Source organism: Mirounga angustirostris, unplaced genomic scaffold (genome assembly GCF_029215605.1).
Source record: "Mirounga angustirostris isolate CCGP_5_RB_7025 unplaced genomic scaffold, mMirAng1.0.hap1 SCAF_6, whole genome shotgun sequence".
In the NCBI taxonomy this organism is placed as follows: domain Eukaryota; kingdom Metazoa; phylum Chordata; class Mammalia; order Carnivora; family Phocidae; genus Mirounga; species Mirounga angustirostris.
In genome coordinates, this window is record NW_026991714.1 from 28722056 (window position 1) to 28749522 (window position 27467).

The 27467-nt window shown below is 51.6% G+C and overlaps 1 protein-coding gene across 1 annotated transcript in view; it reads right to left on the reverse strand.

Annotated features, from left to right (window-relative positions):
• The window catches only part of PKP1 (plakophilin 1), a 49931-nt gene extending 25722 nt beyond the window's left edge, over nucleotides 1–24209 (reverse strand). Inside the window, exons 1-2 of the mRNA XM_045877061.3 lie at nucleotides 23671–24209; nucleotides 13070–13176 (exon numbers count right to left, since the gene is read on the reverse strand). Of these exons, the coding sequence (XP_045733017.1) occupies nucleotides 13070–13176; nucleotides 23671–23872 (309 nt within the window). The 5' untranslated portion in view covers nucleotides 23873–24209. The remainder of the gene's footprint in view (nucleotides 1–13069; nucleotides 13177–23670) is intronic.
• Nucleotides 24210–27467: the final 3258 nt, after the last annotated feature.

Sequence of the window (27467 nt, forward strand, 5' to 3'; positions counted from 1 at the left end):
AGTCTGGGGGAGGCTCAGCGGCTCCTTAACCACCACCCACACATGGGGCCAGGAGGTGCTTCCAGACATAAGAAGAAGAGGGCCAAAGGCCGTGAGGTGGGAGCATCCTCAGGAGCAGATGCTTACTTGGCCCCAAACACAGCTCTTTGGAGTCGCCACTAGTGGAAGGAAACTGCTCCCACTGATGAGAAAGCCAAGAATCTCACATGAAAGGAGGAAGAGGTGGCTGCATCCCCCAGGGCTCCGGTGATGGATCTCCTCTCTGGAAGATGAGCCGGGGTGCCCGTACACACTCCCATATGCACACCCCCCTACATGGGACACACATCGCTTTGCTGGCAGCGGACCGTGCTAGGGAAGGTCTTTGGAAGTTCCTGGACATATTGTAAGAACAACTTAGCAGGCATGGCGCTTTACAGTTTGCAAAGAGCTTCCTTGCCTTCATCGTCTTATTGGAGACTCCTGTGGGCCAGCGCTTGCCAGTGAAGTGTCAGGGCAGGTGGCAGCATGGTCATGCTCTCTGTGAGCATTTATTAAGCGCATAGAGCTTGAAGCGTGGCTAAGGCCACACAGCTAAGATGTGGCAGACCGTGACCCAGGACTCAGGTCTCCAACCTCCCTCCTGTGTTTGTCCTCCAGCCACTCTGCCGCCAGAGTCTGGTGACATGAAGGAAGACTAAATGGCAAAGAGCCCCTGCAGTTAGGGGATGCTCTGCAGGAACACCACCTGCATCTCTGGCTAGTTGCTGGCCCTGACTCCTAGGAAGCTCCTTGCCCAGGGGCTGCAGATGTAGGAGGTATTTGCTCCCTGCTTTTGGCCTATTGTGGGAGATCCTTAGAGACATTTAGGAAGAGTGTAGCTCCTCAGCTGTGTGACACAAACTTACTGCCCAAAGACCTGGGCTAGAAGACCCTCTGCTCCAAGGGACACCAGTGGGCAAGGAGACCTTGTGGTCATGACAACTGGTCTGTCTTGGCCAGGACCACAAGAGTGAAGGTGCAGAAAAGTGACTGTTTGGTACCCTTTCAACCACGCCTTGCTCCAAATGCACCACTGAACGCACACAGATTGGGCTGGGAAAGCAGGGAGTCATGTCAAGACCGCTGACCGACGCTGGGCCTGGAGTTCCTGGAATTAGCCAAGTCTAGCTGAGCTTCTTCATGCTCAGGGAGTTGGGCCACTCTGCTTCAAGCCTCGGGGGCAGTCAGGAGGGAGAAGAAGGGAGGGCTGGGCCACTGGCTGGCCCTGAGCTCCCCAACTCTCCCAAGTTTCTTTTCACAGCACCCCCACTCTGCTCCCAGCACCATGGGGCCTCCAAGGGCTGCAGGCAGATGTGGAAGAAGCCCAGGATTTCCTCTGGACCTTCTCCTAGTTGGCCTCGGGGAGAAATCCCACAGAGCTCAGCACTCAGCAGGCCATCGATTAGTTCAGAGAACTGTAGACACTCAGTCAGAAATATCATTTTGGGGCACCTGGTGGCTCAGTTGGTTAAGCATCTGACTCTTGATTTCGGCTCAGGTCATGATCTCAGGGTCCTGGGATTGAGCCCCATGTCAGGCTCTACACTCAGCATGTAGTCTGCTTGGGATTCTCTCCCTCTGCCCCTCCCCCCCCACTTGTGCACACTCTCTCTCAAATAAATAAATAAAATTTTAAAATAAAAAAAGAGGGTGCCTGGGTGGTTCAGTCGTTAAGCATCTGCCTTCGGCTCGGGTCATGATCTCAGGGTCCTGGGATTGAGCCCCGCATCGGGCTCCCTGCTCAGTGGGAAGCCTGCTTCTCCCTCTCCCACTCCCCCTGTTTGTGTTCCCTCTCTCGTTGTGTCTCTCTCTGTCAAATAAATAAATAAAATCTTTAAAAAAATAAAAAAAGAAACATCATCTTTACCTGAAACCATAAAACTCCTAGAAGAAAACATAGTAAGCTCCTTGACTAGATCTTGGTGATGGTTTTTTGAATCTGACACCAAAGCAAAAGAAACAAAAGCAAAAATAAATAAGTGGGATTACATTATTCTAAGCCTTTCTGCATAGCAAAGGAAACCATCAACAAAATGAAAAGGCAACCTACTGAATGGGAGAAAATATTTGCAAATCATACATCTGATAAGGTGTTAGTACCCAAAATATATAAAGAACTCATACAAATCAATAGGAAAAAACAAACAAAAATCTGATTTAAAAATGGGCAGATCTGAATAGACATTTTTCCAAAGAAGACAAGCAAATGGCCAACAGGTACATGAAAAGGTGCTGAACATCATTAGTTGTCAGGGAAATACAAATCAAACCACAACAAGATATCACCTCACACCTGTTAGAATGGCTAGAAAGACAAGAAATAGCAAATGTTGGCGAGAATGTGGAGAGAAGGAGACCCTTGCGCACTGTTGGTGGGAATGCAAACTGGCGGAAAACAGGATGGAGTTTCCTTAAATAATTAAAAATAGGACTACTCTGTCATCCAGCAATTCTACTCTGGGGCATTTATCCGAAGAAAATGAAAATACTAACTTGAAAAGATATGTGCATTCCCTGTGTTCGCTGAAGCATTATTTACAATGGCCAAGACATGGGAACGACCTAACGTCCATCGATGGATAAATGGATAAAGAAATTGTGGCGTATATGGGGCGCCTGGGTGGCTCAGTCGTTAAGCGTCTGCCTTCGGCTCAGGTCATGATCCCAGGGTCCTGGGATCGAGCCCCGCATCGGGCTCTCTGTTCAGCAGAGAGCCTGCTTCTCCCTCTCCCTCTGCCTGCTGCTCCCCCTGCTTGTGCTCTCTCTATCTCTCTGTCAAATAAATAAAAAAATCTAAAAAAAAAAGAAATTGTGGCGTATATATACGTACAATGGAGTATTATGAAGCCATAAAAAGAATGAAATCTTGTCGTTCCCAACACCATGGATGGACGTTCAGGGTATTATGTTAAGTGAAATAAGTCAGACAGGGAAAGACAATTATCATATGACCTCTACTTATATGTAGAATCTGAAACCCATCCCCCCAAACCCAAAAACCTAAGAACAAATACACAAAAATCAAGCTTATAGATGCAGAGAACAGACTGTTGGCTGCCAGAAGTTGGGGGGTGGGTGGGAGGCTGGGGAAATGAGTGAAGGGGGTCAAAAGGTTAAAAAAAATATCATTTTAAAATGCTCCCTAAAAAAAAAACAAAACTATTCAGTCGGGCATGTGGCTGGTCACCTTGGAGAGGGGGCTGCACTCTGTCACTCTACCTGACCTGCTGGACCAGCTTTAGGAAAATTATCCTGCATGATGAGTTTGTGACCCAGAATCTCCCCAAGGGTGGGACAGGCACCGCTGGTGTTTGTGAGGTGACATCAGAGCATTTAAGGCACCACAATAACCATCACTGGCACACATGGAAAGTGCTTCCTTTTTCCATTTGATCACCACAAGGAGAAAGTCTAGGTTGGTGCCAACATGTTTCTTTAACACTGCCAGCCTCTCTTTCTGAGCAGAAAGAAAAAAAAAAAGCTTTATCTAGCAGGAATTAAATAATGATTTGTTTTTATTCTATTTATTATTATTGGTTTTAAGTTACAGTTAGCCTTCATCTATGGCAAAGAATACTGGGTTTTTTTTTTTTTTCACTTTTGAGTTAGTGATATAAATTTTCCTTTGAAAATTTCTCTTGAAATTTAAAAGTAAGTACATCAGAAATAAATCATAGTTGGTTGATGATTTCATAAAAATTGTGACAGCAGACTGCAAATGACCCAGGTTTGGGAAACACTGGGGCCCACAGTGGCAAGGGTGCCCAGATGCAACAGTGTGACAAGGTGCTCTGGGCAAGGCGTCAGGGAGATCGGGCGCGAGGAGTCCGGAGTTCGGGGTCCCAGTCCTGGTGCTTCCCTGTCTGGCTGTGCAGCCTTGGGCAGTCACCTCACCTTTCTGATCCTGTTTCCCCAGCTACGGAGTGCCCTACAAGGCTTCTTCGGACTTTGGCATTCTAGGATTCAGCCACCACTGAAGTCACAACCTCCTTCCCAACCTAGCTCAGTGCTTCTGAACAAACCCCACAAACCCCACCTTCATCCCCTTCAGGCCACACCCTTGTGCGCTCTGCAGGGGAGTAGGAGGGGAGTGCCGGGGGTCTAGAGCCCCAGAGCTGCTTCTCTTCCCAGCCATGTCTCTACTACCCCTCCCCGCCACCCCCCACCTGATTTGATTTTGTTTTTCTGCTGAGTTTGCTCTCCTGGGGCAGGAAGGCCTCCGTAGAGACTTGTCAGGGCCCTGGGGGAGAATGCTGAGCCTCACCCTAGCGAAGGGTGGGGATGGCTCTTCCACCCACTTGGGAAATGCTGCAGCAGTTGTCTCGCTGAGCTCTGTGACAAAAGGAAAACTCTCAAACCAGAAAAGAGGCATCAGAAGATCTACCCGGGGCTGTGTTTTCGTGGACCTCCTTTATGTCCCCTTCTCCGTTTCCTGGCTTTGGAGCATTTGCAGCTTGCCTGGCAGGAGAGGAGATCGTGACTCACTCCAGCCCACTGGGCTCTGGACTCAGTTCTGCCAAGTCTACCTGTGAGGTACCGGGCAAGTCCCTGCACTTTTCTGCAGCTTGATTTCCCAGCACAGAACATCAGAAGAAGAAGGAGAACACCTACCGATCTCACGAAGACGGAGCAATCAAGTGGGGAAATAAAAACATGAACACTTTGGGTAAATTCAAAATGCCGCACCAATTCAAGGGATTATTAAATGACAGGGATGCTGAAGATGGGAGTTCTTCCCCTGTGAGAGCCAGCTGCAGATGAAGGCGGTGGGGCTGTGGCCGCCTGGCGAGCTGCCACCTGCCTGCTCACCCCAGAACCTGGGCGGGGGTGGGGGGGGCTGCCCAGACCTTCTGCTCCTTCTGGGGCCTGGGGCTGGAGCTGGGGAAGGAGGCCTCCCCCCCCTGCCACTTATAGCTGAGGGAACAGAGGCCTGCAGAGGTTTAGGTTAGCTTTGAATGACATCCTCTCTGATGCTCTTGTTTCCTCCTTTAGTTGCTTTTAACTATAGTGTTAGGACTTTAAAGACTTGTTGGTTGAGTAGATTCGTTCTTGTCAGGACCAAAAAAAAAAAAAAAAAAACCAAACCAACCAACCAACCAACCAAACACACAAAACATCAGGCCCCAAACAAAACTCCACCAGTTTCTTTTCTGGAGCAGAATAAAGTTTACAATTGTCCTTGATTCTTCCAATCTTCCCTGTAAACGTTTCAGAGGCTCTACTTTGAATATGTGTGTGAGAAGGAAGGTGAGAATAGTGACCAACTCAGGCCACCTTCCTTCTCGGAAGAAGGCCTAATTCCATTCCACGGGGCCAGACGGTCAGTCGCCTCACACTATCCACCCCGGCCTTGCCCTAAACTCAGAGCTCTCTGCAAACCGAGTGAAGTATTTGTGGAGACTTGCTGACAGATTAAGCTGAAGGAAGATGTAAAAGAAGCTCTGTCACCTCTCCTGAGGAGAGACGTGCCGTCTGAGAAGGACCAGCTGCTGAGTGACTGTGCCCAGGGCCGGCAAAGCCCGATGCGGCCCACCAGCTCTATCGCTGCCCCCCTGAGCCCCTGACTCTAACCTCTGTCCCTGAGCATTCCGGCCAAATCGTCTGGCCTCCCGTCCCCCATGAGGGTCCCCACTGCCTTCTCCTGGGTCCTGTGCTCCTCAGGGGCAGAAGGCTGGGGGGGGGCGGCAGGCTCGCTGAGCTCAGAGGGCATCACCGGTCCTGCGGCCCCAGGAATTGGTGGCAGGAGGCCAGGGAGGCTTACGAGGCCTCTGGAGCTGGCAACAGGCAAACAGCCGCCCTCCTTGGTGGGGGATCAGTCAGAAAAGAGGGCCCAGGAGCTACTGTCAGACCGAGCCCCAGGCCTAGGAGCGTTTCTCCTCTGCGCACATCCTCTCCTTTCATACCCGTTCCAAGCTCAGCTCTTCCAGGAGCCTGGCCTGGTTTCCTCCACCCTTGGATGCCACTGGCACGTACTTGCTGGAACCACGTTCCCCTCCCTTTGCAAGCCCATGGTGCGGACACGGGAGGCATTCCCCGATTCCTCGCCCTCGAGGAAGGCCACAGGATCTGAAGAGATGGCCTGAGCCACTGTCTCGTCTGCTGATGGGCCCAAGGCCCGGCCGGGAGGGGAGTCCCAGCAGCAGTCACCGGGGCAGTGATGTTCTGAGAAGCCCACGGTCAAGCCAGCGCTTCTTCCTTTCCTCCGCCTTATCTCTGGCCTCTGAAGAGTCCTCCCTGGCCTGCCCGAGCCTCAGCCAGGAGGAGGTAGTCTCGGGCCTCCCCGAGGGGCTGGAGTCAGCCATGCAGGGAAGTCAAGCACTAAAGGAAGCCCGTCCCTTCTGGCTCCAGTTCGAAGGCAGTGGAACTTCTCACGTGGAAAGCCGAGCCCCTCCAGGGGCTTACAGCTTATGAAGGAGGGCCCCTCCCAAGGGACACCCCAGATCCAGTTGTTGGCCACAGCTTCTTCCCTAGGCGTGTCTGTAGCCTCAGCAAGGTGTCTGTGAAAACACGCCACAAGGCAAGCGACGGCTTTCCACAGGGAGGGGTGCCCCAGAGCCGGCCGGGCCAGCTCTCACTCCCGCGCCTCACGCTCTTGGGCACATTCTGTCCTTCAGCAAGCAGGATCATTGTCTCTTCTTGTCGGGTGAGAGCCTGGGGGCCTCATGGGACCCTCCTATCTCCCAGGCCGAGTGGGAGTGAGTCACGGCCTGGCAGTGGGGATACTGACTTGGCAAACACATCAATCACTCCCTCTTGGAGAAGAAGCCTGTACCCACTCTATCTTTCCTTCCCCTGCACTTTTCTCTCTCTTTTTTTTTTAAGATTTTATTTATTTATTTGACAGAGTGACAGCGAGAGAGGGAACACAGGCAGGGGGAGTGGGAGAGGGAGAAGCAGACTTCCCGTGGAGCAGGGAGCCCGATGCCGGGCTCGATCCCAGGACCCTGGGACCGTGACCTGAGCCGAAGGCAGACGCTTAACCGACTGAGCCACCCAGGTGCCCCTCCCCTGGACTTTTCAAGAACAGAGGCCCGGCCGGTGCTGCCAAAGGAACCCAGGGGCCCCAAGTGACCTTCAGAGCTGAGAAATGGGAGCAAGGGAGGAGGTGGAGCCCGAGTTTTAAGTCGGGATAGTTACGAGGTGGAGCCATTTGCCATGTCTATTTCCTCTCTGTAAAGCCAAAGTAAATGAGGTCCTACCACCTTTCTAGCCTGTTGCAAGGGTTAATTAACTGCTGTTTTCCTGGTGCTTGGAGATGCTCAGATGAAAGCAGGGAGGAAGTGCAGAAGCCATTATCCCTCCGGAGGCCTGAGGTGAGAGGTCTTAGCAGGAAGACCTGCCCCTGCCCCTGCTCCCAGGGAGACCTCCATGTAGGCTTTGGCTACAGAGTCCTGTAGCTATTCAGACTCAGCTTTCAAGTCACACAGAACCCCGAGAAGCTAGAGCTGAATGGGTCCTTGTCTCAGATCTAATCCCCCTGCCTTGCTCCCTGGATGGGAGAGCCAAGGTCTGGAGAGGTGAAGACCACCCCAGATCCCTCAGTTTGTGGTAGCCCAGCTAAGACAAGAATTCAGGCCTCCCACTACTGATCTGACATGTCAGAGCCACAACCCCTTACTGCTTTGGAATAGGAATTCTCACCCATTTTAGAGATGGGCAAGCTGAGTCTCAGTCAGGTTAAGAACTTGCCTGGGTCATATAGCCAGTAAAGGAGCAAAGCGAGGATTTGGATCCAAAGTTCCTGGCTGAAGTTCAAGGTTTATTCCTCTACACCAGGCTGTTTTTGGGAATAGACTGTGTTAACTGTGCATTGGTAAAGATGGTCTCTTTCTCTGCTTCAAGGGCAAGGATCATGTCATGTTTCTCTCTGGCCCCTCCTCTGTAGTCCCTGGCCCAAGGCCCACCCAGCCTTTGTGGACACTCCAACCACACAGCTAACTGGAGAACACTGTGCTTGGGTTTCCCATCCCCTATGGGAGCTTCATGCAACCCCAGCCCTCTCATCTGTAAAAATGGGCCACCCAGGTGGCTTCAGGTTTCGACTGGGCAGGATCACTTCTTCTCACGGTGAGGGTCCCTAGCACGTTGTCTACAAAACTCTGTCATGGGTGGATCATCAAATACTGACATATCTGTTAGGCGAGTTCAGCTAAGAAGGGTTTGGGGAAAAGATTTACCAGTGAATCCTGGACTAAAGAAGAGAAATGGGGTCAATAAACAGGACAAAGGCAGAGTTTTCCCTGGTTATACTCCTGGGGATTCTCACCCTTAGGAGCACGGGGCTGGATTTAACTGAGCACGGTTGAGGGATTCAATATGGTGGCACCCCAGGTGTGCCCTAGCCCAGACCTCTTGGCTGACGATGCCCACATGGCTTCTCTCTCCTAGAAATCAACTCCTGGGCAGGAGGATCTAGTTCAATCCATAACCAAAGAACATCTCACTTGACGTGACTCCTCGAAGACCTGAATGCTCAAGATGTGCTTCCTGATTTGTGAGTAGGAAAATCTGTTCGAGCTGGAGATGATAGAAAAGGAGTAACTGTCTTAATCCAGAAACATTCCCTGGAAATCAAAATTGTCCACTTGCCTCAGCTTCATCTTGACAAACCCTGCGATAAGAACCCACTTCCAGCTTTGGAATGGAAGGGCTGTGCCTTCCAGTGCCTTGAGCTCTCTACTCCCCTCATCTTGGTCTCAGCTGACCCAGAGGAAGGTATCTGAGGGACCCATTACAAGGTCCCCTAACAGGAGTCAAACAGCTTCCACTTCCTCACCAGAAGTGGCTATGGCCTGAAGTAATTCTGTTTGTGTCCCTGGCCTAGGAGAGGAGCACTTAAGGGATTCCTGTTTTTATTACAGGGAATGTGTAGGAAGATACCCTGACCTAGGGATGCCAGACTTGGCAAATAAAAATCCCATATCTGAATTTCAGGTAAACAACAAATAACATTTTAGTGTAAATATGTCCCAAGTACTGTATTTTATTGCATTTTATTGGCACCTCTGTCCTGACCCCCATTAATCCTTAGGGCTGAGTGAATCCAGCTTGAGTTTAGGAAGGAAAAAATGGCTGCTCTCTGCTTCTTTTGAGGGAGGCTGGCTCCTCAAGGAAAGAGTAGGCTTGGTTGGGGGACAGGAGGAGGGAGGAAATTAAGGGATCCACACTCTCTTGCAGGTCCCTAAAACACAGTTGTGGTGTTAAAAGATTGAGATGCAAAAACAAAAACCAAACCAAAACAAAAACCCCACATAAAAGGACCATCAAAAGTCTGGAGTAATGAGAACAAAACTCCATTAGACTAGGAGTTAGGAGGCCGGGGGTCCAGTCTGCTGTCCTATTAAGCAGCTGTGTGACCCTTGCTGAGTAATTTACCCTCTCTGGACCTGGATATCCTCAGCTGTAAAGTGTCAGCCTCCCGGGGGCCCTAATATTTCACCAGTCTGGTCCTGAGAACTGGAGCAGAACAGCAGAGTCTGTTTATCTGAGAAATTGAGCAGGGAGGCTAAAAACGGACCCATCCTGCCCCACCTCCCCCCGGTTCCTCCCTCTCCCTGAGGTCTGTGCCACCCTGGGGCTCCTGCTGTGTCTCTGAAGGAGGAGGAGGGTGGAACGGCTGGCAGAGAGTTGACTGGATCAATCAACTTTGGATTGATCAATCTTTGGATCAATCTCCCCTTGTCCTTAAGCCCCTTGATGCTTTTTGTGTGTCAAATTAAATGTAAGTTTTATGTTATGATAAGACTCTGTTGGTTCAATTTTCTTAATTTGTGATATAAGTGATCATAGACTATAAATGGTACAGTTTTACATCTATTTAAATTAGAAGACTATTGCTAATATAGAATATAAGGTCAAATTGTAAGGTAACACCACTGCTTTTTAAAGATTTTTAGAACTTTCATTTTGGAACTGCGTGCAGATCCTTTGCATATTTAAATAACATATATACTTCATGGGGACCGATCTTTGTTATTTGAAGTTCATTTGATATTTGGAACTGGAGCTAAATCGGAAAAGTGAGGTGCTCAAAGTGGCTAATATTGTTTCTGCTCAAATACAGGTCACGACAGTAAAGAAATAAGGCTGGTTTTCTTACATTTCTTAAACACACTGATAGTTGTGTTTAAAAGAAAAATTTTTTTAGAGGGTCTGGAAATATTTTGAGCAATGGCAGAACTGATGCAGTAGTCCAGAAGAGCAAATAATGGCTGCATTTGACTTGTCCTTTGACCTCCATGCTCCTCCCAACTCGACTGCAAGTTCACTGAGGGCAAAGACCGAATCTCCTCATCTGGAAGTCTGCAGTGCGCCTCGCTCCCTGCCCTGCCCCGGAGTTGCTCAATAGAAGTTGGCTGACGGCGTGAACGTGAAGTATCTGCAGGAAATGGTCCTTCAGCAGCTTTCAGCAACTGCTGAAACCCATTGACGAGTCTCGTGCAGATGAACCACATCCTGCTCCCCTCACTCCCTGCCTTCTGCCGCCATATTGGTTTCACCAGAAGGGAGGAGAGGAAATGGTCCTCTGTCAGTTGTGCCAGCCTTGGGAAAATCCCACGGGCATAGATTATCTCACCGCCACCGAGCTCTATTAGCTTTTGTCCCTCTCTCCTTCTCCCTAAGTCCTGGCCCTGCTTGGGTTTGCCCCGTCCTTGGCTGATTATATGCCTGGCTCCTGTATCAATTATTCCATTTCCTCCCTACCTTGCTGCCTCCCTCTGCCAAATCCTCATGTGTGCTCAGCTCTTCACCGTTCCCATAGCCCCTCCTGAGCTGAGAGGAGACAGGACGTGCCTCAGCAGCTACCCTATCATGAGTCATGTCTGAAGTCCCGCCAGCGAAGAAGGAGCAAGGAGGGTTGGGCCTTAGGGCACGGGAAAGGGAGGGCATTTTCATGGATTGTCAGAAAACAGGCGCAGGGACGCGTGGGGGCAGTTTGGGAGCATCAGGAGCTGCTGAGATGACTGAAGACTAAGTTGATTAACCAGAAGAAATGCCCAACATGGGCCAGGTGGAGATTTTTTTTTAAAGTAAGACCTCTGAAAGAGTTCCTTTGCAGTTCTTGGTTACAAATTTCCATGTGTAATGACCCCACACTGCCCATCTGATAACACTTCACTGTTAATGTAACATCAACCTGTGGGTGAAGTACACACACAGATATCCTCATTCCCATTTTACAGATGAGAAGACTGATACCCAGAGAAGTTAAGAGGTTTATCTAGTCACAGAGCCATGGAGTGGTAGAACCTGGGCTAGAACCTAGCTAAGCTTTCGAGGTTCTGATTTGTAACAAAATATATGTAAAGACTTGTAACATCCACCCAGTCAGCACGATTATTCATTCTGACTGCTGGTCCAGTCCAGTGATCTGCCTTCCCTGGGTCTCATATAAGCCTTTGTACGGCATTACTAAGTCATTTTCTCTAAGTCAGATTTTTGTCTGGTCATCACTCTCGATGTCAAAGCACTTTATCCACATCTGTGCCTGATCTGTCAGCTTATGGGCTCAGTCAGCTGTCTATATGTTGCCCTTATGGTATCAATTGACATAAAAAATCAGAAATATGGGAGGGGAATAAATTTGCAGGAAACCCAGTTAATTCTACCCTCTGGCCCCTAACCCGGAACATGCAAGAAAGATAAATACTCCCCAGTTAGCCCCAACAAGAACTTAGGAAGGAAGGATCAAACTGACAACAAAAAGAACACCTGATTCATAAACCACCCACCCTTTCCCTTGTCCAGAACCCCAAAACTTAGGGGTGACATCTGTAAACAATGTGGATTCGAAGCAAATGCCACTGAAACCTGGAGCCCCAAGAAGACCACACCCCAGATTCTCATGGAAAAAGCAGCCTCTCGCTCCATCCGCATAATGTCCCACAAAAGAATTCCCAAGAGCCATTCAGGCTAATGTTGGAATTAGCAAAAATAAATGAAAGTCACAGAATTTGGAGACAGGGAGAAAACCTGGGTGTCATTTAGCCCAATACCCCTGATATTCAAGTAGAGGAAAACTCCTACAGTGTTTTATATGGTTGAACCACAGCATTTACCACAGACCTTGGTGCAGGGGCAGGGATAAATAAATATTTGTTCAGTAATGGATGGATGGGCATAGTGGTTTGAAATCACACAGAAAGACAGTGACAGGGCTAGGATTAAAGGATCTAGAATATCTCTACATTTGTTAGTTAAAAAAGAAACCCTTAAGACTGATGATCACCAGTTTTTTTTTTTTTTTAATGCTCATTATTTCATTTAATCCTGACAATAACCCCACGAGGTAGACTTTGTTATACCCATTTTATATGTGAGGAGACTGAGGCCCAGAGGTAGATATATCTTGCCCAGGGTCACATGCTTAGTGAGTAGCAGAGCTAGAATTTGGATCCAGGTTTGTCCAACTTATAGACACTTACAGATACTCCAAGCCCAATGTAGGGCTTAAACTCAGGACCCTGAGATCAAGAGTCGCATGCTTTACCAACTGAGCCAGTCAGGAGCCCCTGTCCAACTTATAAACTCAACACTCCACTCCAGCGTGTACACTCTTATCCAAGAGTCACTGCAGGGAACATGCTCTCCCAGCCCTAGGGGACTTCTAGAGCACCCTCCTTGGTCATCGGCACATACGGAGCCAAGAGGTCTCTTTACGATTTTCCTCGAAATATCTAAGTTAATCTACAAATGGAACTTAAGCATTCAAGCTCCTCTCAAATCCATGATCATAGCAGACATTTTAGAACATGGACTTAAAACACATGTTCTTTTCTTTATGCTTTTGCTAAAAAGTTCTCATTTGAGACATCCAGAAATATCCCATCAGCCTAAATAGGAGACTGCACTATTTATAGCCATCCATAAAGTAATGGCCAAGCAAATGGACCGGGTCAGGGCTGCTGGGCCTCACCTCAGGGACCAAAGCAGCCCCTTCCCACCCTGTATCACTCTTCTCAGCAGCCAATGCAGGTTTGCTCTCCCACAAACCCTAAACCATCCCGACCACCATTCCGGGTCTTTTTGAATGGGAGCAGCTCCTTACCGGATATCCCCACGAGCCATTCCCCGCCTGGAACTTGGAGTAGTAGCTGCTCCGGCTGGTGGTCCCATAGTTGTTGTAATTGTCGGCCAAGCCATCATACATGGAACCTTGAGGACAAAGGCAGGGGGTTAGGACAGGGATGGCCGTGCTCTTCACTCACCTCTCCTCCCCACAGCACCCAGGTCCACCATGCCCCGTGGAGGAGACCAGGGCTGAGCTCTTGAAGGAGGAGGATAGCAAATACATCATCTGCTTGCCATCTCTGTCTCTCTACTCTACCTCCTCCACAGTCAGGGCCAAGGAAGGACCCAGGCCGACTGCTGCAGGGACAGCTCTGAAAATCCTGGTTGAGCCCTTCCTGGGCTGACTGAATGTCTCCCTGTTACTTGGGGTCAGTTGACACCTACAAGCCAGGAGTTGGCCTGGAGGGCCATGGAGCATCGCCATTCCATTCCAGGGAATCATGACTCCACATTCCACAAGGATAAGCTCCCCACTGGGGGAGGACTGGCAGGATCTCAGCATTCCAGGTCCAGGGCCCCGAGGTCAGAGCCACAGAGCAGTGAGGGCTGATCAGAGTCCAGTTCGGGGCAAGACTCTGGTTTCAAACCTCAGCGTCCGGCCCCCACTAGTGACGACGCGGTCTTTTGTCCCTTCCTTCATCTGCTAGGTGCTCCAGATGGTGAAGGGGGGGTGGCCACCAACCTCAAAGGCCCCAGTGAGGATTAATTAATGTTTTCAGAGTGCTTGGAGACCCACAAATGACAGGCTCCACAAGAGGACAGAGTGTCATTAGGGTTATTAGCGGCAAAATGGCTTTGAATCACACAAATCCGAACTGGTTTTTGGGCTCCTGGTGGGGCTGCCTTCCCTTCTCCCCTTCACCAGTGGCAGGTGGGCCCTAAAGGACAGTCCCCCAACTCTGCCAAAGCTGGTCTGTTGGCTGCCTTACTGTCCTTGGAACACGGCTGACCGGGACATGGCCGTGACTTTGCTCACACCGTGCCCCTTGCCGAGTCTGCCTTCCCTTCTTGGCCACAACATTCAGATCTCACCTATCTTTCAAGGCCAAGTTTGGAATCTCATCCCTTTGGGGAAGCCTCTTCTGTCCAGCCCTGCCCAGGGCGATCTCTCCTACATCTAAACACATCCTTCCCTGCTGTCTGGACCCTGAGTCACATCCTGCCTGTGGTCCCATTCCCTACACTGGGATCTGCATGAGGGGGGAAGCCAGGGCTCTATGGCCTGGACACCCAGAGCAAGGCTTGCTCCACACTCATTTTATGTGATGAGCCCTCTGGGGAAAAAAAGAAAAGTGGGATCCAGTGAGAGCCTCCTAAGGGGGATGAGCACTTCTTTTCTCTGAAGTGATGGCCAGACTCCAGCATCAGAAACCCTATCTAGGGGGAAGGGTTTGACAGTGATCTTACCTGGCCAAATTAACTCCTTCCCATCTGCCACATCACACCCACTCAGATTCCTAAGCCTTTTTAGGGTAGTGGGTGTGGGGGGGTAGCATTTGAGCTGAGAGAAGGAATAGTGCGGCGGGGCGGCAGCTTTGGAATGTGCCAGGTATCTCTGCCCGGTGCCATTTCCTCTGTCTGAAGCCAGCCAGAGGGCCGCCCCGTTGCACACAGGAGGGGCCACTGCCCCGATTCCCATTCCCACCCCTCCCCTGCCACCATGGAGGATCAACAGGCCATTAGGGTTATCGGCTGTGGCAGGGATAACTTGCCCTGAAAGCCTAGAGGTGTTGACATTGGTCTTGGCTCTGACATTTGGGCAAGTCACTTGCTCTCTCTGGGCTTCAGCTTCTTCTGTAAAAGGAAGGGGCTGGCCTCTATATACCCCAAAGGCCCCACACAGCTCCAGCGTCCCATGGCCATGCGATTATAGTAACCCATGCATGCCCCGTGGCATTCAGAGAAGCTTGCAAGGAAGATGGGGAGACATCAAAGGCTACAGCACCATCTCCTTTGCTGCCTGCCTCGGGGTCCTTCCAGAGGTGTCCTGCGGGCCCAGGCCTGACTCCTGAGGGGACTCTCCCGAGCCTCTGACTTAATCCAAGCTCCCCTACTGAGTGCAGACAGCTGGTTCCTCTTCCTTTCTCAGGAAGCTGCCCCCCTGGAAAGGCTGCCTTTGTCAGGAGGAGTCTGGAAGCCATCTCATGGGCTCAGCCACCCCGAACCAGCTCACACCAGGGAAGGGGCTGTAGCCAGGACCCTAGGCATGCACGGTCAGGCCCTGAGGCAGCTGACAGCCAGGTCTCGTCTGACTCCCCTCTGTCCAGCCTACTTCTATCATCCTTTCCAGGGTTTGACGGGCCAGAGTTCACTTGGCTGTTGCCCCGTGAGCAGCGATGTCTCACCCAAGGGCAGCTGTAGGTCAGCCAGCTGCTTTTAGATGGAAAATCTGGGGTGGTGGCAGACAAAGAGTTCTGTGGAGCCCCAGGGAGGCCTTCTGCTAGGGGAGCCATCCCCGGGAGGCTCAGTGGAGGGCAGGCTCCCATGGGGCCTGCACTTCTTCTCAAAAGGGAATCTGTCAGCTGTGACATCACTCACCCTCTTGGTCATCAGATGAAGCATCTCCTCTCTCCATGCCCTGCACCTGCCTGCCTCCCTCTCACATAATCTCCATGTGGGAGGTAGGGAGTTCTCTGCCATGGAGGCAGGGGTGAATAAGACCTCTGGAATGCCCTATCCTTCCAAAAGCCAGTCCCTGTGTCCCAGTGGTGACTTTAGTGATGACAGGTGTGGGCTATAACACTCACTTCTGGTGGGGCCAAGGCCTCCAGGCCCTTCCAGGTGGCTCCTAAAGGCACTCTCTAAGATCCATCTGCAATTGGGAATCAGATCACCTGACTCCCACCTTAAGATGCTTTGCTTGGCTTCCTTGTGAGAATGAGGCTGCCATCACACCAGCCAGTGCTGCTTCTCTGGCAGTAGGGTAGCTGCACTTGGGGCCAAGTTTCTGAGGTAGAGGAGGAGTCCAGAGAAGTTACCTACCTGAGGTCACACTTTGCATTGTGCCCGATGACCAAAGACATGCAGGTAGGAGGTGAGGTGAGCTCTATTAATAAGAGTGCTGCTCCCTTCTCCTGACCCTAGGGTGTCTGGCTGGTACACATGACCCCTGGAAAGTCAGGTTCAACAGCAAGAACATGGGGGTTCTCAGTGAGAGTGATGGTAATAGCTCTGACAGCTTTCCCTTCTCTATCGAGTCCCCTGACTTCTTCACAACTCATTTCTAGGGAGCCTTTCCTGATTAACTCCACCTGGTCCCATCACCCCTGGCTGACTGCCTCCTCAGAACAGGGGCACGGGCAGGTGCAGTCGGTTCTCCAACTCATGACTGTGCTAGTGTCCACCATCATGTACTTCGGGCACTCACTGAAGCAAGCATCGTGTCTCTTCTTTCCCTGGGGTCTTGGGCACAGGGCATGGCTCTGGCTGGAGTGGGCCAAACCTGGACTGAGTGGGCCCTTTTTGTCAACCAATTCACCCCTCATGGTGAGGTGCTTAGGTGCCTGGAGGCTCCACATCCTCCAAACTGCAGTATGGGACCAGGGTCCTGGAAGGCTACTCAACCAGGCCCTCCTCCCACCCAAAAATGTCCCTGGTGGGTGGGGTAATCCAGGGACACAGAGGATCTGAGAGCAGCTTGAGAACAGGCACAGTCACCTCCTTGAGGAGGATCCTTGGTGTCGGAGGTGGTAAGGGGAGGTGATCCCAGCACCCAGCTCACCCCACAGAATCACCCCTACTCTCGTCGCTGAGCACCTGCATTCCCACTGTTTCCTCCAGAAGGGTGCACATGCCAGAAGCAAAGCGTGGGCTTCTCAGTGGAGCTGGCTGATAGTCCAACTTGGGCATTGTCCCCAGGAGGCACATGCCCACCCACAGAACCCCGAGGTCAAAGAGCAAATGTCTCCGAGAACGTATTGCTTCCTCCAGCGTACGATCCATTCCAGCAGCTCTGTCCGCACAGCTGGTCTCATCTGTGTCAGGGTTTCAGGGTGTAAACCCATCTCAAAAAATCCACCACTCAGATCATCAGCATCCCTGGATGCTGCTTCCCTTCGCTGCCTGAGATGATTATCGGATTCTCTCTTGTGTCACAGGGGCAGCGAAGCTTTCTCGCCCACCAAAGCTTTGAAAAGGGAAGCAGCTTTTTTGTTAGGATACACGGACTTCTCTCTCCAAGGGGGACAGGCAAACCTTGGCAGGGATGACTCATCCTTTTCCACCTTCCAAGCTTTCAAATCAGTCACACCCACCGCACCTGAAACATTCTTTCTCTTCTTCTCAGCCAAACCCTTTCCCGGCATTCAAAACCTTGCACAAAAATCAGCTTCTTCTAGAGGCGACCCCACCCAGCTCTGGGCACTCCAAGCCCTGTAGCGTAACCATGTCAGCTTTCTGGCCAGCTGCTCTACCCACTCCTTGCTGGCTTGTGTGTTCCACGGAGTGCGGCTTCTGTACATGGGTGTGTGTGTGTGTGTATGTGTGTGTACATGCACATGTACTTACGGGCCTTTCTCCCAGAAAGCAAGGAGGCTGGGAACTCCCTGAAGCAAGGGATCTTCTGCTTGCACTAGATCCCCACCCCACTCCTGATCCCAGGACCAGGGTCTACCTGGACAAGGCACTCATGACTTCCGCCTGCCTGATGAACAGGCTGCCCGCAGGGACAGAGGTCACCTGAAACCCCTCCCCTCCACTCCCTCCTTCCCCCAGATCCCTCTCCTTTGCTAGTCAGGAGGGCTGTCGCAGGGCATGCTGCACTGGATGTGTATCTATTGCTTGATCTGTGTCCCATAAGGCCCATGTCTCTTCTGGCTTCTACACTGAAGTAAAGCCCATCTGCTCCTCAACACAAAACACTTGGGGAAGGGAGCTCATTATCTTTTGGCCCTGACGATACTTTTATTTCACCCCCTGAAATTACTTCCACCCATGGTGCTCAGTAAGGCTAGGCCCATAGCAAGAAGAATTTAAATGAGGTACTAGGAAGAACTGCCTGAAGATACTTCTGGGATGATGTCCCTCCGAGATGGTCAAGATTGGGCAGGAGCGGTGCCCGTGGGAACGTTCAGGTGCCCAAGGGAGGGGAATGGCCAGATGTCCTCCCATTTCCTTCTGCCAGGCCAGCTGGGAGCACTGTGGACATTCCTATCTGGAAGCTTCCATGCCTGAGGAGGGCAAGGAGTTCAGCACACCCTCACCTGGCACTTTGGCGTGGTTCTCGCCCTTCTCCTGGGCACGTGTACAGAACAGAGATGCTGCTACAGCCTGTGTTCGCTCCTCTCCCTCCCAGCTCTGCTGGGACGTGTTCAAGCCCGCTCTGCGGCAGCCCCGCTTCTCTTCCTGATCGTCTGTTCCTGGCCACCGCTAAACTCAAGGACTGGATAGAGGGTGGGAGCATCTTGTGGGAACAGGGCCGGCACGGGGGCAGGGTGGTGGATTCGTGCGGACAAAGGTCAGAACAGGACACAGCCACCTGGCTGGGGATCCAGACTAAAACACTGTCATCAGCAGTTACCGATGTCTATCCGTCTTCGTGCATGTGTGTGTATGTTTGTGTGTGTGTGGACATGTGCGTGCATCTCATGAGGGTGATCCTCATGCCGGGTCTAAGTGTGAGTGAAAGATGGGGACCAGAGCAATGATTCCTTAACTTAGTTGCACATCAGAACTGCCTAGGAGATTTTAAGGGTCCTGATGCCTGCACCGTCCCCCATAACTCACTAAATCAGAATCTCTGGGGGTGGGACGCAGGCATTCGCATTTTTTATTTTTTATTTTTTTATTTTATTTATTTTTTTAATTCTTTTTTTTTTTTAAAGATTTTATTTATTTATTTGAGAGAGAGAGAATGAGAGACAGAGAGCATGAGAAGGAGGAAGGTCAGAGGGAGAAGCAGACTCCCCGCCGAGCAGGGAGCCCGATGCGGGACTTGATCCCGGGACTCCAGGATCATGACCTGAGCCGAAGGCAGTCGCTTAACCAACTGAGCCACCCAGGCGCCCATTCGCATTTTTTTAAATTCCCAGATGATTTCAAAGTGCAGCCAGGTTTGAGAGCAGCAGAGTGGATGGCTTTTGGTATGTTAGGATGTTTACAAGAGGGAAACCTTGATGGACACTCATTGAGGGGAGAAGTCTTTTCGTAGGACAGCTACAGACAGTTTGGGGAATGGTCTGCAGAGGTAGGGAGTGATGTGATCTATTTCCAGAGATGGTTACCATCACAGCACACTTTGGAGATGATCTAATCTGATCTCGTACAGTTGCAGAGGCCCAGAGAGAAGCCGTGACTTACCCAAGATCACACACCAGCCAGGAATCAATCCAGGTAGAACCCAGGTCTCCTGACACCAGGCTGGGCTCCTGCACCAGCGCAAACTGCAAGGTTGGGTGTGTGTGTGCAAGCATGCCTACAGGTGTGTACGTGCATGGGTGTGGCTACACATGTGTGTATGTGTGTGCGCCCATGCGCAGTGCACGCCTGCAAAGAACTTCACATGAGGATATCTAACATTCTTCCATCTTATTTTGTCCAAATATCACACATCTTCTAGGGGTCACACCCCATGGCAGAAGTAGTTTCCAGATTTTTAGACCTGGAACGATTGGCTTATTGATATTTATAATTTGGTGTGTGGGGAGAAAAATTTGTTTCTTTTTCGTTTTTCTTTTTTAAACCTCTGCCAATGAACTTAGCAAAGAAGCAGGGTCCAAGGAAACAGCATTTGCTGTGAAACATTCTGGAATACTTGGCATTTTTGTATGTGTTGTAACAGGCAAACGGAAATTCTGGTAAAACCTCAGCTTCAAGCCAAGATACATTGTAAAGAAACAGGAATTGGTTCATTTGAAGTTTAATTAGGATGTTTTGCTGCTGGAAAAAGTTAAAGCTCAGACATCCTTTACCTTCTCCCATGCCAGCTTTGGTCCCGAGAAAACAATGCCAGGAGTGATGTCTGTTCGTGGACTGTGGTCAGGAACGGACAACTTTCAAGAGACTAGAATGAGCAGAACCTCACACGGGCCGAGGTTCATGCTGAGACACAGCCAAATGCAAATACAGAAATGCCAACAAAGGCGGGGTCCCGAGGCAGGGACCTTCACCTGTGCGTGCCATGGCCACCAAGCCAATACAAGGCTGCCCCCTAGGACGGCCTCAAGTAGTAACTGCCCTGCGAGGGATAGATGCAGGATGACGAAGTGGGGAACAGGCACCTTCCCTAGCCCAGCGTGGCCCCAAACCTATCTCCGACCAGGGAGAAATCCAGGTTTGGCCATGTTAGATAGGAAATGGTAGTTCTGAAAAGAAAGGAGAAGGTTGAAACTAAAAAAATCACAGATGTCTAAGCAGGTAGTGAGACAAACAAGGACAATGACACTGTTAGTGCTGGGATTTCTCTGGAACGAGAAGTGATACGAAAAAGAAAGTTGGTGTCATTAGACTTTGTGTGGGATGTATATTCATGGTGATATTGATTGCTCAAGTTGGACCAAATGGGATTCGAGTCAAGCTTTAGGAAGAGGTTCCAAATGAAGTTCTAAAGAACCTGAATGTGGAAAAGCATTCCCTTTGGGCTGCCTAACTGATGCACTAGCCCTTGACCCCCCAGTAGGGCAGCTCATGATGAGCACCTGCAGGGACCTTCCCGCCTCAGGCAGCTCAAGTCTCCCTAGCAAAGATCTTTGGCTGAGCAGCCCCATCCCCTGGGTTTCCTCCTGCTTCCCACACAGTATGAGAAGACACCCTGCCACACACACACAAGGACACTCTGGAAGCACAGGAGAGCAATACTTAATGGCCAGTTCAGAAAAAGACCCAGATGGGCAGGCAGGTTCAGAGCAGCCTCCTTCTGCAGGGTCTCCAGACCCCAGAGCCCCCTCCTCCCTCCCTGGGGACATCCTGACCAGGGCGAAGCATCTATCTCATCTGCTGTGTTTGGGGGAAGGCATGGGTGGAAATAGGTATGGAGTGTCAGGCTCCTTCCACAGGGCTCCCCTCCGAGCCCTTGGTGGCTCAATGCCCCCTCACCGACAAGACAGAGGAGAACCTTCTTGGGGACGGACTCTGGAGAAAAACCGATTCTATTGCTGGGATCACCCGTGGCCGATTCCTGACTGTCCTTCACGGGGTATGAGGAGTGGTGGCTGCCTGCCAGGCAACCCGTGAATTGTGGTTGGCCTTCTCTGGGGCGGGTGTCCTTAACCCGGGGAGCCCTGGTGGGATTCAGGGGCCCCAAGAGAACCAAACACCCTAGAGAATTCGACTCTTCCCTCTTGAAGGAGGATTCCAGGGTGTCCGGGGTGGGGGGCGGTTAAGGCAATGACCCAGGGTATGGTCCTTCCACAACTGCCGGTTCGCTCCTCCCAGCAACCAGAGCAGGTGTATGGGGTATAAACCAACACAAAAAGAGAGAGCAAATTTAGTAGGAATGGCCACTGAGCAAATAGGGAATGCTTGGGCGGTTCTGATGAAGAGAAGGGGGAAATCTGATGAAAACAAAGCCAGATAAACCAGAAACACCAGCTCCAAGTGACCCAACTGCCTCTTCCACCTAGGATGCCTCTGGGGAAACTGCCCCTGTGGGAACCTCACCAGAGCTGAGGGGAGAAGGGACACACCTACAGGGTCAGTCCTTGGAGAAGCCTGTTTCTGGAGAGGTATGCATTAGCCAAGGAAGTCAACCCTCACCTGGCTGAAGTCCCCTGGAGGACCTTGGGATGGAGAGAAGGAGATCCCACCGAGTAGATGTTACCCACAAGGGGCAAGGTCAGAAACAGAGCACTGCATGATGACAGACACTCGCCTGCATCCCCATAGCTGGGAAGGAGAAGGGGTGTTTGGGACACCAGGGATTTTTGAGATTTTTCTGGAGCTGTGAGCCTGGAGCTCAGGCCAGGGATGGCACGGGAGTGGGAGAGGGACAACTAAGTCTTGTGCCGAGAGTAGGTTGCCTTGAGGTGTGACTGGGCTGTGCCCAGAAATGGGGACTTTTTTTTTTTTTTAAATTATCCCAAATCTACTTCCAAAAAAGGCTAGTAAGCAGCTACCAAAGCACCAAATAAAAGAGGAAGCAAATGCTCTGGAGTCTGTATGACCTTGAGTGGAAGTCTGGCAGGAGAGGAACCAGGAGTCCAGGCCAGGGCAAAGGGCACACACAGCAGCAAAGACCTTTAGGTTTGGGGTGCAAGGAAGTCCTCGGCCAGCCATTTTCTCTCCCTCAGCTCTACACAGGGGCCACTCAGGAATGAGAGGGAGAGGGAAAGAGACCAAGCTGGAGTAGGAAATGTGAGCCGGTGGGGTGTGTGTGTGTGTGTGTGTGTGTGTGTGTATGGTGGGAGATGGGCAGGGGTCTATCTAGGCAGGGGTCTATCTGTCTCCTTTGCCTCCTTCCTCTTTACTACTCCCCACTCCCCTTACTCTCTCTTCGAGGCCTGACTCCATAAATCAGTCTTGGTTGACCAGTACTGGTTTACAGTCTGAAGAATCTTTATTAGCATTTACTAAGTTTAACTAAACCAGTAAACAGAGAGTTTGCTGGTTTGCGTGTAATTCTTACTGGGAATCTTCTGTATTAAAGCATGTGGTCTAAAAATTCTCCACAAATGCCCCTGTCAGATATTGTGCCTTCCTCCTTGAGGTTCAGGGGTCCTAGCCCTTTCTCCTAGGCTCCCGGCTTGGGGGACCTCAGCACCGCGAGTGGGGACAGCCGGCTGATGGCCGGTCAGGCTGAGCACCTGAACTGGACAAGTGCTCACCATGAGGGCTCAGCCCTGGGCGCCTTCTGGGATTTCCAGCCTTGCCAACCTCATTTCCTACCCTCCTCCTGACACTTGTTCCTTCCTACTTAAGCCAGGTGAAGTAGGGAGAATCCGGTGGGAAAGAAAGCTTCTGCATTAGCTACTGAGCGAAGAGGACATCCGCAGCCGCCCTTCCCGGGCCTCGGGGAGCCTCTGGGCGCGCACTGGTCCTGGGTTGACCTTCCAACCAGACTTGCCTCTTCCAGGTGTGAGGCTCCCGCTAAGGCGCTGCGGCGTTCCAAGGCCTGGTCCCCGGTCCCGCAGTGCCTGTCCCGAGCCCCAACTCCGGTCACAGTGACTCCCTCGCCCGGCCCGGCGGCCACGCACTGGTCCCACCTGGATAGGGAACCTGCCGGCCTGGGCGCCGGCCACCTGGCTACCTGGCGTTGGCGCCACCGCGGGGAGTGAGCGGGACCCACAGCCTTGGGGAGACCGAGAGGCGGGGGCTTTTCCGGGGGCAGTTTGGGGAAGAAAGCCTCCCGGGCTCTGGGTGCCGGGTCCACGGGCGCGCGGGCGAGGCTCAACCTCGGCGCGCCGGAGCGACGCCCCTGGCCGTGGCCCCGTCGCCCCGCCGCGCGAGCCCGCCTTCGCGTCCCCAGCCTGGGGCTCGCGCCAGCCGCTCGCCCGCCGCCGCCGCACCCGGTCGGACCGGCCGCGCAGACCCCGCGCTCCCTCGCCTCCCCGCGGCCTCGGGAGGCGCGCCAGCTTCGGTCCCCGCCGCGCGGCCGAGGGGCGCGGGGCCGAGGCGCACGGGTGGCGCGGGGCGCCGAACCTTTACCTCGGTTGGAGTGGCTCAGGGTGGACGACTGGGAAGACTTGGGCTTCTGCCGCTTGACGGTCATCATCACCTGCTCCTGCACGCGCTGCCTGCCCGACGTGCCCGTCTTCATCTTCTGGTCCGAAGGCAAAGCCAGCGTCGAGCTGTCCTGGCCCGGGAAGCATTCGTACGCCAAGGCGGTCTTGAGCGGCGAGTGGTTCATGGCGGCGGGAGGCGCGGGCCGGGCCGGCGAGGGGCGGCGAGGGGCGGCGGGCGGGCGGCTGCGGCTCTGCTGTGCTCAGCGACTCCCGAGGGCCATAGAGTGAGTGGTCCTGGTGAGGCTCCCGGCGCGGCTCTGGCGCCTCCGCCCCGGCTCGTCCCCGTGCTGGCACTGGCGAGGCCCGCCCTCGGTCGGACTGGATATACCACCCCTGCCCTGCACCACCCACTCCACCGGCCGCGCGCCGCCGCCGCCGCCGCGGGTGCCGAGCTGCAGGGCGCTGCCGCTGCGGGAGCGAGCGCTCCTGGGGGGCAGGGCTGCGAGGCCTGAGTGTGGGACCTCGGCGTCTCCCGGCCCTCCGCTCCTTTCTCTCGCTTCCCAGCCCCGTGACGTGCAGGAGGTGAGGCCCCAGGGAGACGCCCCTCTGTCCTGGCCCTGCTCCCTCACGGAGAAAGTATGTGCTCAGCTCAGGAACCCAGGGAGACTTCTCTCGAGGAAAAAGGAGTCTTTCTTGACCAGCCCCCGCCCCCCGGAGAGCCAGAAATCCACCTTCTTCTGTCCCGAGGTCATGGCAGAGACCAGCCCTGTGGGGGAGGGCTCCCAGGCCGCGGGCTGAGACACAGCCCCTGTCCAAAGGGAGTACTCATTCCTATGGGGATAGCCATTCTACTCGAAGGCATCTTCCACCTCAGAGGACCAGGGTGGGGGCATGAAGTCCCAAGGACCAGACTGGAGATACAAGACGGCACACTGTGTGGGCATGCCGGAGGAAAACGCCATGTGAACAGGGGATCCTCTCTGAAACTCCAGACTTAGCCTGTAAAGTGGTGCTGGCGCATATTAGGGGCTCAATAAAAAAACATTTTTGAATGGACGAATGAATGAAAGCTAGCCAACTTAAGGTAAATTAAGTCTATTTCGTATCCTACTCAGATCCTTCCTGGAAACCTGGAAGGCTGCCTGCCCCATAAAACTACCCCACCAGGGACTTACTCTTCTGGGACTTCTGTGTGCATTCTCCTAGACACACAAACCCCTGGGGACACATGTATAGTGATGTCCATGGAGCATGGTCCCAGGCACGAAGGTAGCTCACACCAGGAGCGGAGAATTTTAAAAACCATGTTGATGTAACTCTTTCTAAAAGACATCACACCCTGCCTTTCCTCCTTAAGCAAAAGATGGTCACAGAATTCATGCATTTCTTGATGACTCAGGATTCTCCTTCTGGACACCATTTCTGAACTGTGTAGCAGTGCAGTCCATCAGCTCCTTAGTTTTGGGGAGTCCTCCAGCGGTGTTATACTCTCACAGCTGTCCCTTTAGCTGTCCTTTGTATTTGACGCTCACAGCTCACATACTTCATTTTTAGTTTGCCCTTCTGATCTGCAGAGGAAGGGGCCATCAGAGTCTATGCTTGTTAGGAATTATAGGACGAAGGATTGCAAAACTTGAGTGACAGTCTCAGCGACCTCATGAAGGTCACTTGCTCATTTCCTGAGAAGTGGGTGTTATAAGCAGGGAGCCCCTCCTTCTCCCCATAATGCATGGGGTAGCCACGTGCAGAGCAGAATATTGTAAAGCAGATCATAGTTTCCAATAGAAATAGTTTTATAATTGAGGGTTGTGTTCCTAAGAACTTGGCGTCAAATAAATCAGAGATGTGACCAACAATATGTCATAGGTACAAAGGCTCAACACCCATACACCTTTATCATCACTTAAAATTGTAAGATTCTGCTTCCAGCCATAGGCTGTCAGGGCTGGATGGATCCTTAGACATCATCCAGCCCAGTGTCCGAATTTTTCGGATGAAGAGAGGGGGTAGCTTGCCCACGGTCACCCAGTTACTATGTGGCAAAGCCTTCATTCTAATCAGGCCTGGTAACTCCTGGGCCACTGCTCTTCCCTCCACACTATCTGACCTCCCTTATAAAAATCCTATAAAACGGGCATTAAAGTGCAGTGCTCACGGATTATATAAGGGCCCCAATGTACTATAAAGTATACATGACAGCACATAAAAATCCAACTCCATTGTATCACGCATTTGGCCTATCTAAAACCTAATATGCTAGCTATAATAAATGTTAATTATGTCTTTAAATAATGATAAGTTTGCTACCTCTGGCATGTGGAAGGGCCTGGCAGGAGGTGATTGGCACAGCCTATGTTGCTATGAAAGGCCATACTTATCCTCTGGAAGTTGAAACTGATCACCTTTAAAATTCACCAGATATGAAGTTCAGTTTTTTCTAGATACTTCTCTATTATTCTGATATTGACATTATTTTGATATATTGATAGCAATATCTGACATTTGCTGTGCTCCTACAAGCAGCAAGCCTATAAGCCAGGCACGGTTCTGGGCCCTTTGCGTGGACCATCTCATCTGAATCCTTACAGTGATCCTACATGGTGGGTATCAGTATCAGGGCCATCATCCGTCTTTTTCAGGTGAGGAAACTGAGGCTCGGTGGGGCCCCCTAGCTGGTAATAGGCAGAGACGGGGCCAAATACAGGCACCGAGGGTCCAGAGTCTGGGCACCCCATTGCAGTGCCGGGCTGCCCGCTCGTGATTTCCCTGTGACAAGGAAGAGGGCTCAAAAGCCTTCCATGGATCAGTCTTTTAACAGGATCTATTTCCATCATGTGGCATGAAAGTCAGGCCTCCTGGCCACTGGTTCCAGCTGGGTCACTAACTAGCTTCATGATGCCAGACAAGTCCCTGCCTCTGGCCTGGCACCAAATCTGTAAAGAGTGCAGGTAGATTGATAGCTCATCCAATCCGCCCTCGCCCTAACACTCCGGGATTCTGATGTCAATCATGGGGCTATGTAAGGCAGGAGAATCTTGAACCAGCTCCTCTGGACAAAGTTTTCTTTGTCTCTCCCACTCCATGTCAGAGTGAAGGGAAGCCTGGCAGTGGACAGAGAGACTGCTAATATCTGCAGAGCTGAGAGCAGGTCCACTTGGCATATATTATCTGATGTAATCCTCCCGGTAACCCCCAAGAAGGTATTATTTTGCAGAAGTGGAAACACACTCAGAAAGGTTAAGTCAATGGTGAAGACTTGCTTTGGACCCAGGTCTGACTTCCCACCTGGGAGAAGGAAAGGAAGAGGGTCAGTCACACATTCTGGCCCAAGATGCAAGAGGTATATTCAGGCTGGAAAGATTGGTTTGGGGCTCAAGTGCATGGTTTTGAGTCAACAGGACAGAGCTTTTTCCATCACCTCTCTCTTCTGCCTGCCTGAACCCCACCCCATGTGGGGTCCTGCCTAAAACCAGGCCAGAGATGAAGGTGAAGGACAGATGTCAGTGAGACTCTGTCATGTGAGCTGAGCTCTGAAATGCTTTCAGGTGACCTTCAGAACATATTTTTAGATGATGAAAAAATTCTAAGGGGTAGGGGTTAATTTGAGTTTAGAAGGTGTGGGGTGGTTTGGGAAAAGCATCTTGAAGGAAGTTAATTTTGATTTGATTCTGAAACAAGATGAGGAAATTTCCATCCTCAAAGGTGTTAGAATGAATGAGCACGAATGGGGTTCTAATTCTCTTTGCTGCCTTCCCTCTAGCACTACCTGTGATCCAGATT